At 41.6% G+C, this 14,955-nt stretch overlaps 1 protein-coding gene across 2 annotated transcripts in view; it reads right to left on the reverse strand.

Moving 5' to 3' along the window:
• The window catches only part of LOC132821540 (growth hormone receptor-like), a 224,262-nt gene that overhangs the window by 46,850 nt on the left and 162,457 nt on the right, over window positions 1-14,955 (reverse strand). For both annotated transcript variants that reach the window (XM_060834176.1, XM_060834167.1), the window contains exons 7-8: window positions 14,482-14,611; window positions 6,452-6,621 (exon numbers count right to left, since the gene is read on the reverse strand). In XM_060834176.1, coding sequence (XP_060690159.1) covers window positions 6,452-6,621; window positions 14,482-14,611 — 300 coding nt within the window. The remainder of the gene's footprint in view (window positions 1-6,451; window positions 6,622-14,481; window positions 14,612-14,955) is intronic.

Here is a 14,955-nt window from a genome sequence, read left to right on the forward strand (position 1 = left end):
CTCCGTTAGGTGTTCTCTGTACCATCACGCCTAGGAATGGGAGCTGGTTGTCCTTTTCTTCCTCTCCAGTGAATCGGATTCCTGTGAGTGTGGCATTGATGATCCGGTGTGTGTTCTCTATTTCTGTGTTTTTAATGATTACAAAGGTGTCATCCACATATCTGACCCAGAGTTTGGGTTGAATTTGCGGTAAGACTGTTTGTTCTAACCTTTGCATTACCGCTTCTGCTATGAGTCCCGAGATGGGTGAGCCCATGGGTGTGCCGTTGATTTGTTCATATATTTGGTTGTTGATTGTGAAGTGTGTTGTGAGGCACAGGTCCAGTAGTTTGAGTATGCAGTCTTTGTTGACAGGTTCCTCATCTTGTTGTCTGTTCTGTACGTCCAGCAGGTTGGCTGGAGAAACAATAATTGGCTAGAGAAACAATAGTTGGACTGCACAAAACACTACATAGGACAAACAGGAAGACAGCAAACGATCCGCATCCATGAACACCAACTAGCCACGAAACAACACGACCAGCTATCCTTAGTAGCCACACACTCAAATGACAAGCAACATGAGTTCGACTGGGATAACACTACTATTATAGGACAAGCCAAACAGAGAACAGCCAGGGAATTCCTAGAGGCATGGCACTCATCCACAGAGTCAATCATTAAGCACATCGACCTGGACCCAATATACTGACCACTGCAGCGGACAGCTGGAACTGACAACTGGAAGCGGCAGATACAAATCACTATAAATGCCGGAGGAAACATCACAGAAGCGCTTCACAGGAGTCTCCCAAGCATTGAGGATGTCACCTAGACAGGGACGAAACGTCTGCAACACAAATTCCCAGCTCGGCGAACAGAACCACAACAACGAGCACCCGAGCTACAAATCTTCTCCCAAATTTTTGAAAAAGTAACAAAGAGGATTGGTGAGGGCAAAGCGGTGGACGTGATCTATGTGGACTTCAGTAAGGTGTTCGACAAGATTCCCCATGGGAGACTGGTTAGCAAGGTTAGATCTCATGGAATACAGGGAGCACCAGCCATTTGGATTCAGAACTGGCTTGATGATAGAAGACGGTAATTGGTGGTGGAGGGTTGTTTTTCAGACTAGAGGCCTGTGACAAGTGGAATGCCACATGGATCGGTGCTGGGTCTACTACCTTTCATTATTTACATAAATCATTTGGATATGAACAGAGGAGATATAGTTAGTAAGTTTGCAGATGCCACCAAAATTAGAAGTGCAGTGGACAGCGAAGAGGGTTACCTCAGATTACAACGGGATCTTGATCAGGTGGGCCAATGGGCTGAGAAGTATCAGATGGAGTTTAACTTTAATAAATGTGAGGTGCTGCATTTTGGGAAAGCAAATCTTAGCAGGACTTATACCCTTAATGGTAAGTTCCTAGGGACTGTTGCTGAACAAAGAGACCTTGGAATGCAGGTTCATAGCTCCTTGAAAATCACAGTTAGATAGGATAGTGAAGGTGGCGTTTGGTATGCTTTCTTTTATTGGTCAGAGTATTGAATACAGGAGTTGGGAGGTCATGTTGCGGCTGTATAGGACATTGGTTAGGCCACTTTTGGAATATTGCATGCAGTTTTGGTCTCCTTCCTATCGGAAGGATGTTGTGAAACTTAAAAGGATTCAGAAAAGATTTACAAGGATGTTGCCAGGGTTGGAGGATTTGAATACAGGGAGAGACTGAATAGGCTGAGGCTATTTTCTCTGGAACGTCAGAGTCTGAGGGGTGACCACACCGAGATTTATAAAATCATGAGTAGCATGGGTAGGATGAATAGACAAAATCTTTTCCCTGGGGTGGGGGAGTCCAGAACTAGAGGGCATAGGTTTAGAGGGAGAGGGGAAAGATATAAAAGGGACCTAAGGAACAACTTTTTCATGCAAAGTGTGGTGCATGTGTGGAATGAGCTACCAGAGGAAGTGGTGGAGGCTGGTACAATTGCAACATTTAAAAGGTAGCTGGATGTGCATATGAGTAGGAAGGGTTTGCAGGGATATGGGCCAAGTGCTCGTAAATGGGACTAGAATAGCGGGTTTTGAGAAGATTTGTAGCTCAGTTTGGGGTTCTGGATGTAAGTTTACTCACTGAGCTGGAAGGTTCATTTTCAAATGTTTTGTTACCATATTCAGTAACATCATCAGTGAGCCCCTAGTGAAGCACTGGGGGTATGGCCACTTTTTATTTGTGCATTTATGTTTCCTTGGGTTGATGATGTCACTTCATGTTTTTTTTTCCCCTCAGGTGGTAAATGGCATCCAAGTCAATGTGTTTGTTGATAGAGTTCCAGTTGGAGTGCCATGTTTCCAGGAATTCTCGCATATTTCTCTGTTTGGCTTGTCCTAGGATGGGTGTGTTGTCCCAGTCGAAGTGGTGTCCTTTCTCATCTGTATGTAAATATACTAGGAGAGTGGGTCATTTCTTTTTGTGGCTAGTTGATGTTCATCTATCCTGGTGCCAGGTTTTCTGCCTGTTTGTCCAATGTAGAGTCTATTACAGTTCTTGCAAGGTATTTTGTAAGTGACATTAGTTTAGCTTATTGTCTGTGTAGGGTCTTTTAACTCATCACTCTCATTAGCATCTTTACATTCAGATGAGGAAGACATCCATCCATCAACACATCCATCCTAGGACAAGCCAAACAGAGAAACGTGCAAGAATTCCTGGAAACATAGCACTCGAACCGGAACTCTATCAATAAATACATTGACTTGGATGCCATTTACCACCTCCTGCAACAAAAGAAAAGGAAATGACATCACCAACCCAAGGAAACCTAGACACATAAATAAAAAGTGGGCCATACCACCAGTGCTTCACCAGAGGCTCACTGATGATGTTAACTAGTATGGTGACAAAACGTCTGAAAATGAACCTTCCCGCTCAGCGAGCAAACTTACATTGGGACTAGATTAGATTGGGATATCTAGTCGGCATGAACAAGTTGGACCGAAGGGTCTGTTTCTGTGCTGTACATCTCTATGACTGATTTAGCTTGATTGATCCTTAATCCTTTATTTACACATGTTGGGAAAGCTAACTATTTTAGCACCTACCCACCCTCCGTAATATGGAGGTGAGCTTGGGGTGTGGATGAGTATTGCCCTTTTTTTTAACAAATAGTATCCAGCGTGTAGTGTCCTAGAGATTCAGGCAACCATCAGCAACATTCATGACCAAGAGTTACAGTCCAGATGTTAATTCACGTTTTGTATTTTCAATTAAACTTGGTAAGGTTTACACCTTCCATTATTTTACAGTTCCAAAACACTATGTACTCAGGAGCAGTTCTCACAGATTGGAGGGTGGGAAATGTAATCCCACCATTTTAAAAATAAGGATGGAGAGGAAAACACAGAGAATTAGACTGTTGGCCTAAATCAGTCATGAGAATGTCTCACTCATCCACCTCAATAAAAGATGTGATAACAGAACACTTGGAAAGCATTAACAGGATTGGACAGTCAGCAGAACGTTTCTGCAGCTACTGATTTGCTCAAACATATCCACACCTCCAGCTTGATATTCTAGTCCGTAGGTAACCCATAGCTCTGTCTCAGACTTGTCATTGCCCTGGGATCAACTTTTCTCTTCCCTTCAGTCCAGGGGATGTTGAGTTGAAATGGATGACAAGATTAGTGGACTCACTTTCACATCTGACTGTACCACTTGAAGTGCTATGGGGTCCTGCTTTCTCCTGCTAAAACTTCCAGAAGTACAGCTGACCCCTTGCTTCTGAGTCTACTACATGTTGTCTTCTTAAACCCACCATCTCCACTCAGACCTCCATGTGATGAGTTTCCGGGGAAAGCTGAAAGATCTGCCCAACTGCTTCATATCTTTTCAGAGGATATGGGGAAGGGGCAGAAGGGCAGGGCTCAGGCTCAAGATCAAGTATGATTATATTGAATGGCACGGCAGACTTGACAGGTTGAATAATCTCCTCTCACTCTTAGGTTATCTTGTTATTCCCTCCCTTGCATTAAGCCATTAGGCCAAGCTTCCTCTGAAGCTCCATTCTGCCCTGATCCTGAATTTGTATGTTTTATTATTTTCACACTGAACTCCCTTCATATCCTTTCACAGCTCAATGACTCCATGAAACCCACCTTTATTTTCTTTATTCCTTCATGAGATGAGGGTGTGACTGACAAGCTCAGTATTTGTTTTTTATTCCCCAAAAAACCCTACTCCCACTAAACCGCTGATCATCCAATGCCCTCTCCTAGTCTGCATGTTAGACAATAAATGAAACTCTCCTTTCAAGTATTATCCCTGTCTCCTTTTAAATCAGCCATTATTATCCAATCCACTGACTAAAACTACTGCATGACTCCACATTCTTTGCAAACTATTGCCCCCATCTCCAACCTCCCTTTCCTCTCTGAACTCCATCAATATGTTGTTACCTTCAAAATCTGTGCCCCCCTTTTCTGAAAGTCCAAGTTTGAATCCATCCAACAGGTTTCTCTCCCTATCTTGGGACTGATATGGGTTTTAACGTCACAATTCACATCCCGTAACTGCAGTAAAATTTCTACTCTGGTCCTTTTGACCAGTTTGCAGCGTTTTCAAAAATTCATTCACGGGAATGATGGCATCGCCAGCTAGGCCAGAATTTATTGTCCATACCCAATTGCCCAGAGGGATGTTAATAGTCAATGACAATGCTGTGGGTCTACAGTCATGTATAGTTCAGTCCAGGTAAGGATTCTTTCCCTAATGGACATTAGTGAACCAGATGTGTTTTTCTTGACAATTGACAATGGATTCATGTCTATCATAAAACTCTTAATTCCAGATTTGAATTCAGATTCCATCACCTGCCATGGTGGGATTTGAACTCAGGCCTCCAGAACATTACCTCGGTCTCTGGATTAACAGATCAGCAATACTACCATTGGGCCCATTGTCTCCCCATTTGACACAGTGACGACCACCTCCACTTGTGTTCTCTCCTGTCATGTCCAGGTGGGTGAAACTGCTCTCAACAGGGTACATCCTTGCTGTCTCACTGTAGCCGGACAATCACCTACAACGGTTTCTCTTCCAGCTCGCATGCCATTCACTCGGATCTTGTCCCTTCCTATTTCTCTTTGCGTCACTGCACCTCAGTGAAATCATTGGAAAGCAAAACATTCAGTGTTCAGTGTTTTTTTGGTGACACTTGTTATATGGCCAAAGGGCATGAGAAATGTTGGATCAGCCATAATCCTACTGAATGGCAAAGCAAACTCAAGGGGCTGAATGGCCTACCACTGTTCCTATTTTTGATGTCTTCAGTGCTAGTTGAGCAGAAATTTCTTCCAATTAAACATGGGAAGTCTGATCCATGCTCCAAAATCCATTACCCATCTACTGACTTTGCCCCTCATCCTGGTAACAGTCTGAGACGATACCAAGTTGTTCAGAGCATTTAACTGAGATGAGCTGCTGACCATACATTTGAGCCAGCTCAAAGGTTGTCTACGTCTCTGTAACATCACCTGACTTCACCCTATCTCAGTTCAGTTGCTGCTGTAACCCTCATTCATGTCTTCCTCACCTCAAAATGACATTTGGAGCTGACACTGAGAATGTTGTTACTCTGCTAGGTCTCTTAAAACTGTGACAAATGGATCGGTCTTGGATGAACACAAAACATTGTTCAAATTTGACACTGAGTTTACAATCCCAGTCCCTTGACCATAATGAGCTTGTTCAATTCAAATTGTTTAATGTAATGAAAGGTACAAGTCCTTTCGACTAAAAAATTATACATTATATTTCAGATAGTGACTTGTAAAACTTGAGTTTTGCTGAAGAGAGACATGCTGGTGAAGCTTTTCTCTTGAACTTGCAAGATAGATGCAAGGAAACAAAATTTTAAATGGGAAGAACAATTTATACCACTAACCAATCAGCTCCCTGTTTCTGTAAATAAGGTGGATGTCTGACAAAGAGATTTCTCCCATTTCTGAGCATGTTTGTGTTCCATCTCCAGATTTTGCTGTTGTAATGATTTTATTATTTTCTTGTTCTTTATTGGGATATTGGCGCTTGCCAGAATTTTGTTAGTCTTCCTAGTTGCCCTTGGAATGAGTAACCTGCTTGGCCATTTCAAGGGGAAGTGAAGAGTTAACCACATTGCTGTAGGCCTGGAGTCAGACAACATAAGGACAGCAGATTTCCTTCTCACTAAAGGACATTAGTCAGGTCCTTTTTGACAGCACTCAATGATAGTTTCACGGTCACCTAATGTTATGTTCCAGATTTATGTATTGAATTTAAAATTGCACCAGCTGCCATAATGGCATGTGATCCCACATCCCCAGACCATCAGCCTGAGTTTCTAGATTACTAGTCCAGTGATATTACCATTCTGCCACCATCCTAACCCATTCTCTCAATGCTTTCTCAAAGAACAAGTAGGAAGTTTATTTTACCAATGTTATCAATGGAGAAGCAGCGTTTATCGAAAGTGATGTTCTGATCCTGAATCTCTGATTTGAGCTGTACACAATACGAAATCCAGATTGAGGTGTAGGTTTGGTTGAAGTAGCAGATGCTTCCATTGTGCATGTATTTGGGACATTCTTTCCAGTCAGCATTATTCCTGAAGGAACATTAATGTGTTAGTGTCTTATGTAAATATGAATCATTCTAAAACATTACACATCTTAGCATGGATTGATCATTGACTGTATTTTCTCATAAGACACACAAGATTAAATCAGTACCTTAACACATAACAAACTGTTAATGCACCGAACATAAATTTCAGCAGAGCAATCTGCAGATACCAATTCTCAGATATCTGCATAAAAGGCAATCAACTATAAACTACTTCCACATGTCAGTCTTAACATTCATCCAAGATCTCATACCCCTCTTCTCATTACATTTATTGTGACTCTTGCTCAGATTCATTGAGTATCAGGATTTTTTCATTTTGAAACAATATTTTGGATTAATACTTTAGCCAACTGTTCCAGTGCAGTTAACACTGACATCTACCCAACAATATGGAAAATTGCCCAGATACACAAAAGACAGGACAGATCCAACCTGGCCAACTTCTGCCCCATCAGTCTACTCTCAATCATCACTAAAGTGATGGAAGATGTTGTCAACTATCAAGCAGCACATGCTCAGCAATGACCTACTCAGTGACTCCCAGTTTTGGTTCCGTCAGGACCACTCAACTCCTGACCTCATTCCAAGCTTGTTTCAAACATGACAAGAGAGCTGAATTCCAGAGGTGAGGTGAGAGTGACTGCTTATAATGCATAAGACATAGGAACAGAATTAGGCCATTTGGCCCATTGGGTCACTTCTGTGATGATTCTTTTTTTAAAAAAAAAGTCAAAGTGCTGTTCTGAAATGGTGACTAAATGCATTAAGTTGTCATTAAGTAGGTGACTGCAGAGCCCAGCAGTGTTAATGGAAAGATACTTCTCCAATTTTACAACAGATAGATGATAAGATATAAGAGCAGAATTAGGCCATTCAGCCCATCAACTCTATTCTGACATTTAATCATGGTTGATATGTTTCTCAACCCTATTCTCCTGTCTTCTCCCTGTAACCCTTAATCCTGTTACCAATCAAGAACCTATGTATTTCTGTCATAAATACACTAAATGACTTGGTCTCCAGAGCCCTACACAGCAATGAATTCCACAAATTATCTACCCTCAGGCTGAAGAAATTCCTTTACATCTCAGTTCCAAATGGTTACGCCTTCACTCTGAGGCTGTGCCCTCAGGTGCTAGTCTCTCCTATTAGTGGGAACGTCTTCTCCACATCCACTCTATCCAGGCCACTAGTATTCTGTAAGTTTCAATCATTACCAGGTCTGAAGTGGGGATGTTTGGCGATGATTACATAAAGTTCAGCACCATTCAGTACTTCTCAGAAACTGAAGCAGTCCGTGTTCAAATGCAGCAAGAATTGGACAATATATGAGCTTTGGCTGATAAGTGCAAGTCACATTTGCACCACTCAAATACCAGGTAGTGATTGTTTCTTATTGGAGAGAATCTGTCGCTCTTTGACCTTAAACAAACTTAACTTCACTGAATTCTCCACCACAATCATGGGGATCATCACTGTCCAGAAAATGTACTGGAACAGCCATATAAGTACTTTGGATAAAAGGGCAGATTGAAGGCTGAGAATCCTACAGTAAGGAATTCACTTTCTGACTCCCCAAATCCTATCCACCACCTTCAAGGCACAAGTCAGGAGTGTAATGGAATACTCCACATTTGCTTGGATGGGTGCAGCTGCAACATTCAAGCAACTTGACACCACCCCGGAAAAAAATCACATGCGCAAACATTCAGTTTACCAGTGATGCTCAGTGGCAATAGTTTGTACAATCTACAAGATGCATTGTAATAACTTGAGGCTCCTTGAACAGTACATTGCAAAATAATGAACTCTACCACCTAGAACGTCCATAGCAGCAGATATAGGGGAACACCACCACCTGCAAGTTGCCATCCAAGCCACTCAGTATTCTGACTTCGAAAGATATCACTTTCCCTTTAGTGTCACTGGGCCAAATGGTACCATAGCTAAAAGGGTTTGATTACTAATGTGAAACAGAGTATATAAATAAATGGTCCTTTTGGGTTGTCATGCTGTAACTGATGGAATGACATAGATCATGGCTCGGCCTCATCTACTTCCAGTCTTTATGAATGTTTTGGATGAGGAGACTGAATGGTATGGTGGCTGTATTTATCAAAGTCATAAAAATATGTAAAAGTGAATTGTCAAGAGAAAGTAGAGTGGATGCAAAAGGGTGCATGAGAGGGTAAGTGCGTGAGAAAAAATGGCACATTGCAAATAAGGAATAAATGACATGAATAAATATGATTGCTCCATTTTGGCAAGAAGAATAGAAAAGCAGTATGTTATTTAAATGGAGAGAGATTGCAGTAGTTAGCAGTACAGAGGGATTTGAGTGTCCTGGTACATGAACGACACAAGGTTAGCCAGTAACTACAGCAAGTCGTTAGGAAGCAAATTGAATGTCAGCCTTTATTGCAAGGGTAATTGAATATAAAATTAGAATTGTTTTACTGTCACAGCACTGAGCCTTAGTGAGACCACACCTGTACAGTTTTAGATTAGATCACTTACAGTGTGGAAACAGGCCTTTCAGCCCAATCAGTCCACACTGACCATCTGAAGAGTAACCCACCCAGACCCATTTCCCTCTGTCTAGTGCACCTAGCACTATGGGTAATTTAGCATGGCCAATTCACCTAACCTGCACATCTTTGGACTGTGGGAGGAAACCGGAGCACTCGCAGGAAACCCACGCAGACATGGGGAAAATGTGCAAACACCACACAGACAGTCGCCCGAGGCTGGAATCGAACCTGGCACCCTGGTGCTGTGAGGCAAACCACTGAGCCACCGTGCCGCCCATTTGGTCTCCTTATTTGAAAAAGGATGATTTAGAAGCAGTTCAGAGTAGGTTCACTCTACTGGTTCCATAGATGAAAGGGTTTGTCTTATCAGATTGAGTCTTAGCCCACTGGAGTTTAAAAGAATGTTGAAATGATCTTGAAACACAAAGGATCCTGCAAGGACTGCATACGGTGGATGCCTGATGTTTCCTGTTGTGGAGGAGGCTAAAACCAGGAGATGTTGTGTATAAATGATAGGCCTCTCTTTCAAGATAGAGATGATGTAATTTTTTCTCAGAGACTTGCAAGAGGGTGAAATTCTTTTCCTCAGAAGGTAGTGCAGTCTGGGTAATTAAATATTTATCCCAGGCTGAGTTAGGCAGATCTTTGATAGTCAAGGACTTGAGGGTTAAGTGGGCTGCAGACAGCAAAGTGGTGTTGAGACTACAACAAGAGTAAACAGAGCAGTCTACATGAGTAGACTCAAAGGTCCAAATAGCCAGCTCATGTTCCTATGTTCCCAGGTACAACTTTGATTCGGGACAGATTAAACTTCCTTCTACTCTTTTAAACTGAAAATAAAGCACCCTCCACACCGTCCCCATCAAATACTTCCAGGATAGGTACAGCATGAGGTTAGATACAGCATAAAGCTCTTCTACACTGTCCCCATTAAACACTGCCACTGTAAACAATGTTGAGATTAAAAGGCTATCAGAGATTTTTTTGTAATCAACAATAAATTTTAACTTGACAGAAGACAGCTTCCCTCCAATGCTGCAGTTGGCAAGTTTGCTTTATTTTTAAAAATTAATTCATGTGACGTGGACATCACTGACCAGGCATGCCTTTCCCTTGTCGTACAGAGGGTAGTTAACAGTCAACTGTATTGCTGTGGGTCTGGATGCACATGTAGGCCAGACCAGGTAAGGATATTCAGATTTCTCTCCCTGAAGAACATTAATGAACCAGATAGACTTTTCCTGACAATCAGTAACGGTTTCACAGTCCTCAACAGAATCCTAATACCAGATTTTTTTATTGCATTCAAATTCTACTATCTGTCATGGCAGAATTTGAACCTGGGTCTCCAAGCCATTACCTGGGTCTGGGTCTGCAGATTAATAGCCTACTGATAGTACTGCTAGGCCATCATCTCTCTGAAGCCTTACAGCCTTTACAAATATGGTAATTATCCTATCTACTCATATCAACATGTAATTCCAAACTGCTGATTCAGAGATGTATTAGAAATTATGTGAAAAAGACCTTAGGTACAGATTAGAAAGGATATGTTAATTTAAATCTTTCTTCATCCTTTAATTGTACCCTCTCTCATTGATAACCTGTGGGAATAATTAGATCATCCCTTATTAGTTGGAAAATGTTGATCTAAACGTGTGCCATTCACTGCAACATTGTATATTTGTACAATTGTGTTGCTTATTCTGACTGCAAAGATAGAATAGTACAAGTAGTAATCTGATGGACATGGAGAACAATGGTCCATTGACCATTCTCAAAGCTAAAGATTTAATTTTATGAAACAGAAAGGCAGCAGTGAATTGCAGTGCAGATCACCTGGTGAGACAAACTCAAATAAAGGGCTTTATTCTTGATGTGGAGGTGTTGGACTCGGTGGACAAGGTCGGAAGTCACATGATACCAGGTTGTAGTTCAACAGGTATATTTGAAATCACAAGCGTTCAGAGGCTGCTCCTTTGTCAGATAATGTCACCTGATGAAGGAGCAGCACTCCGAAAGCTTGTGATTTCAAATAAACCTGTTAGACTGTAACCTGGTATCATGTATTCTTGCTGGTTATTAGGGTATCACTGGCAAGGCCAGCATTTGTTGCCCATTCCTAATTACCCTGGAACTGAGTGGTTTGCTCAGCCAGTTTAGGAGGGCAGTTAAGACGCCACTCCATTGCTGTGGGTACGCAGCAATGTTATCCAGTGAAATCTTTTGGTATTCTTTCATGGATATCACTGGCATGATCAACAACTCCTCTTTCCTGCCTCCCCTACTCAATACAGCATTTAGCCCTCCCCACCACAGCCTGTAACCATTAATTGTCTCGGTAGTCAAAACTCTGTTCAACTCAGTCCCACTATATGCAATGACGCAGTCTGCACTGCTCATGTTTAGTTTGGTGAATTCCAAAGATTAAAGATTCCACTGAATAAAGAAATTTCCTCTTCATATCCATCTAAAATGGGACCCACTCCCCTGTTATTTTTAACTAATGGCCCCCAGATTCACCCCCAGAAAAGCATCTTCTCAGTGTCTAACCTATCAAACCACTTCAGATCCTTATTTTTTTCCAATATTCATTTTTTTAAACTACAACGGCTCAACCTGTCCAACATTTCCTCAAAAGACCCAGATCAATATTTTGAAAAATGAATTGAAATCAACTGATAGAATTCAAATTAAATTCTTAACTTTGGAATTGAAAGATCATCTCAGTGATGGTGACCATTAAGCCAGCGACAAAGTTGTAAAAAAGCATCTGGTTCATTTAAGTCTTTTAGTGAGGGAAATCTGCCAACTTTACCCGGTCTGGCTCCATGTGAGTCCAGACCTACAGCAACGTGGGTGACATTGCCCTCTGAATTGGCCAAGCAAGCTATTGAAATGCTGGCCTTACCAGTGACATTTCAAAGAAGGAAGAATGGCTGCTGAAGTAATTGAGCAAATTGTAAACTAAAGGCTAGGAGGCAATTAAGAGCTTGAGATGTTAACAATGAGGATCAGTATATGAGGTGCAGATTTTTTAATGGACTTGGATTTTATCAAGGTTTTTGATTATTTGACAAACTGATCAAAAAAAACAAGTGCTAAATTGAATTATGAATTATTTCAGATGCAAAAAGCAAAGACACTGACACATGTTTTTTTTTGACTGGGTCAGAAATCACACAACACCAGTTTATTGTCCAACAGGTTTATTTTACCTGACAAAGGAGCAGCATCCCGAAAGCTTGAGATTTCAAATGTGGGACTATAACCTGGTGTCATGACTTTGTCCATTCTAGTCCAACACTGACACCTCCACATCATGGCTTTGTTATGGAAAAGTATTCAATGGGCCTCTGCAATGCTGTGTAACGGGCTCCCTGTTTTTCAAGGTGTATAGCAATTATTTCTCAATATGTATTACTGTTTAAAAATGCTTGCAGATGATATGAAAATTGACCATGTCATTGAAAGAAGAGAAATCATCAGAATGATCAGGCAGGCAGACAAATAGCAAGTTCATTTCAAACCTGGAAAAGTTTTTGTTTTAATTCATTTGTTAATTGTGGTAGCACAGGCTAGACCAGCATTTATTGCTCATCCCTAATTGCCCAGAAAGTAGTTAAGAGTCAACCACATTTCTGTGGGTATGGAGTCACACATAGAACAGACCAAGTAAAGATGGCAGATTTCCTTCCTTCCTTCAAGGGTATTGGCAGACACAGGGTTTTTACGACAATCAACAGTAGACTAGCTTTTCCTTTCCAGCTTTTTACTGAATTCCCTCCAGATTTTTATTGAATTCAAATATCACCATCTGCCATCGTGGGATTTAAATCCATGTCCTCAGAACATTAGCCTAAGGTTCTGGATCGCTAGTTTGGTGACATTACTATTGTATTGCCATCTCCATCAGAAGCTGGGGGAAGTAAGACAAGGAAATGCATGATAAATGGTAGAAAATAGATAGACTGGAGAAAGAACACCTCACCTTCCGCCTTGGGACCCTCCAGTCACACAGAATCAATATTGATTTCACCAGTTTCCTCATCCTAACCTCCTCCCCCACCCCCCCCCCCCCCAAAACCTTATACCCAACTCGGCACCACCCTCTTGAATTGACCTACCTGTCCATCTTCTAACTATCCACTCACCCTGCACTCCAACCTATCACCATCATCCCCCACCTTCATCCACCTATCGCATTCCAAGCTACATTCCCCCCCAGCTCCACTCCCCTGCCATTTATCTCCCAGCCCCACCCCACATTCCTGATAAAGAGTTTATGCTCAAAATGTCAACTCTCCTGCTCCTCTGATGCTGTCTGTCCAGCTGTACGTTTCTAGCACCACACTCTTTGACAGAAAACTGACAGAATAATGCATATAGTTCTGATCACTATTGCAGGAAGGATGTAATCACACTCGAGAGGGTAAAAGCAGATTTATAATGATGTGGCCAAGACTGAACATATCAGCGATGAGGAAAGATTGGAGAGGTTGAGGTTGTTCTCCTTCAAACAGAGGAAGCTAAGGGGTGATTTGTTTGAGGTGGATAAAATGATGACTGGCCTATTTCCATTAGTAGAGAAGTCAATAACCAAGGGCCAATGATCTAAATAATTGAAGAATGGATTGAAATTTAGTATTTTCACCCAGAAAATGGTGGGGATCTGGTATTTATTTCCTGAAAGGGTGATTGAGACAGAAACCTTCATGTTAAAATGTATTTGGATGTGCACTTGAGATGCCTTAACTTCCAGGGCTACAGAACAGGTACTGGAAAGTCAATGAATTTGAATAGCACTTTTACAGTCGGTAGAAATATAATGAGCTGAACAGTCTTCTACTGCACCTTAAATTTTTAAATTTTCTAACAAAATAAATGTATAACTTCACGTTTCTCTCATACACAAATCAGCTAATTGTGGGCCGCACGGTGGCACAGCAGTTAGCATTGCTGCCTCATAGCGCCAGAGACCTGGGTTCGATTCCCGCCTCAGGCGACTGACTGTGTGGAGTTTGCATATTCTCCCTGTGTCAGCGTGGCTTTCCTCTGGGTGCTCCAGTTTCTTCCCATAGTTCAAAGATGTGCAGGTCAGGTGAATTGGCCATGCTAAATTGCCCATAGTGTTAGGTGAAGGGGTAAATGTAGGGGTATGGGTGGGTTGCGCTTTGGCGGGTCGGTGTGAACTTGTTGGGCTGAAGGTCATGTGTCTACACTGTAAGTAATCTAATTAATCTAATCTAATTCTCCTGAACATCAAAAATTATCAGGGCTGTAAAAATCAAAAGCACAAAAAGACTCACCCCTTTGTATAAAAGAATCTGAGTCGCATTCGCTCTGTCAGATTCTGATAGTTTCCAACACTCCACCTGCACGTGAAGGTCTCCTGTTCTGGTGAGCGACATTCTGTTATCCTTGGCCTTTCCAAAGGGACTGAAATAGAGAAGAGAAGCACACTAGCAATAGTGTAATACATTAGAAAGTACTGTAACCATGCACTGGCAATGCAATTGACCTGATCCCTCAGACATATAATAGCACACATCTGTTTGTACATAAAGAATAACTGAACATACAAATAGTGGATTCAATCCTGAAGCCCTGTCCTCCATTTACCCTGTAAAGCAAGATTCTGTCATTACATCAGCTGTTTTCTGATGAACATCATTAATGAGTCAATTATAATACAAAGCCTCTTGATATACCATCAGTTTTAATTTCATCCCTATCAGAGGTAAACCCTGTTTTCTCCCAGAGCCTGACCCACTGCTGAAAAG

Source organism: Hemiscyllium ocellatum, chromosome 2 (assembly GCF_020745735.1).
Source record: "Hemiscyllium ocellatum isolate sHemOce1 chromosome 2, sHemOce1.pat.X.cur, whole genome shotgun sequence".
Lineage (NCBI taxonomy): Eukaryota > Metazoa > Chordata > Chondrichthyes > Orectolobiformes > Hemiscylliidae > Hemiscyllium > Hemiscyllium ocellatum.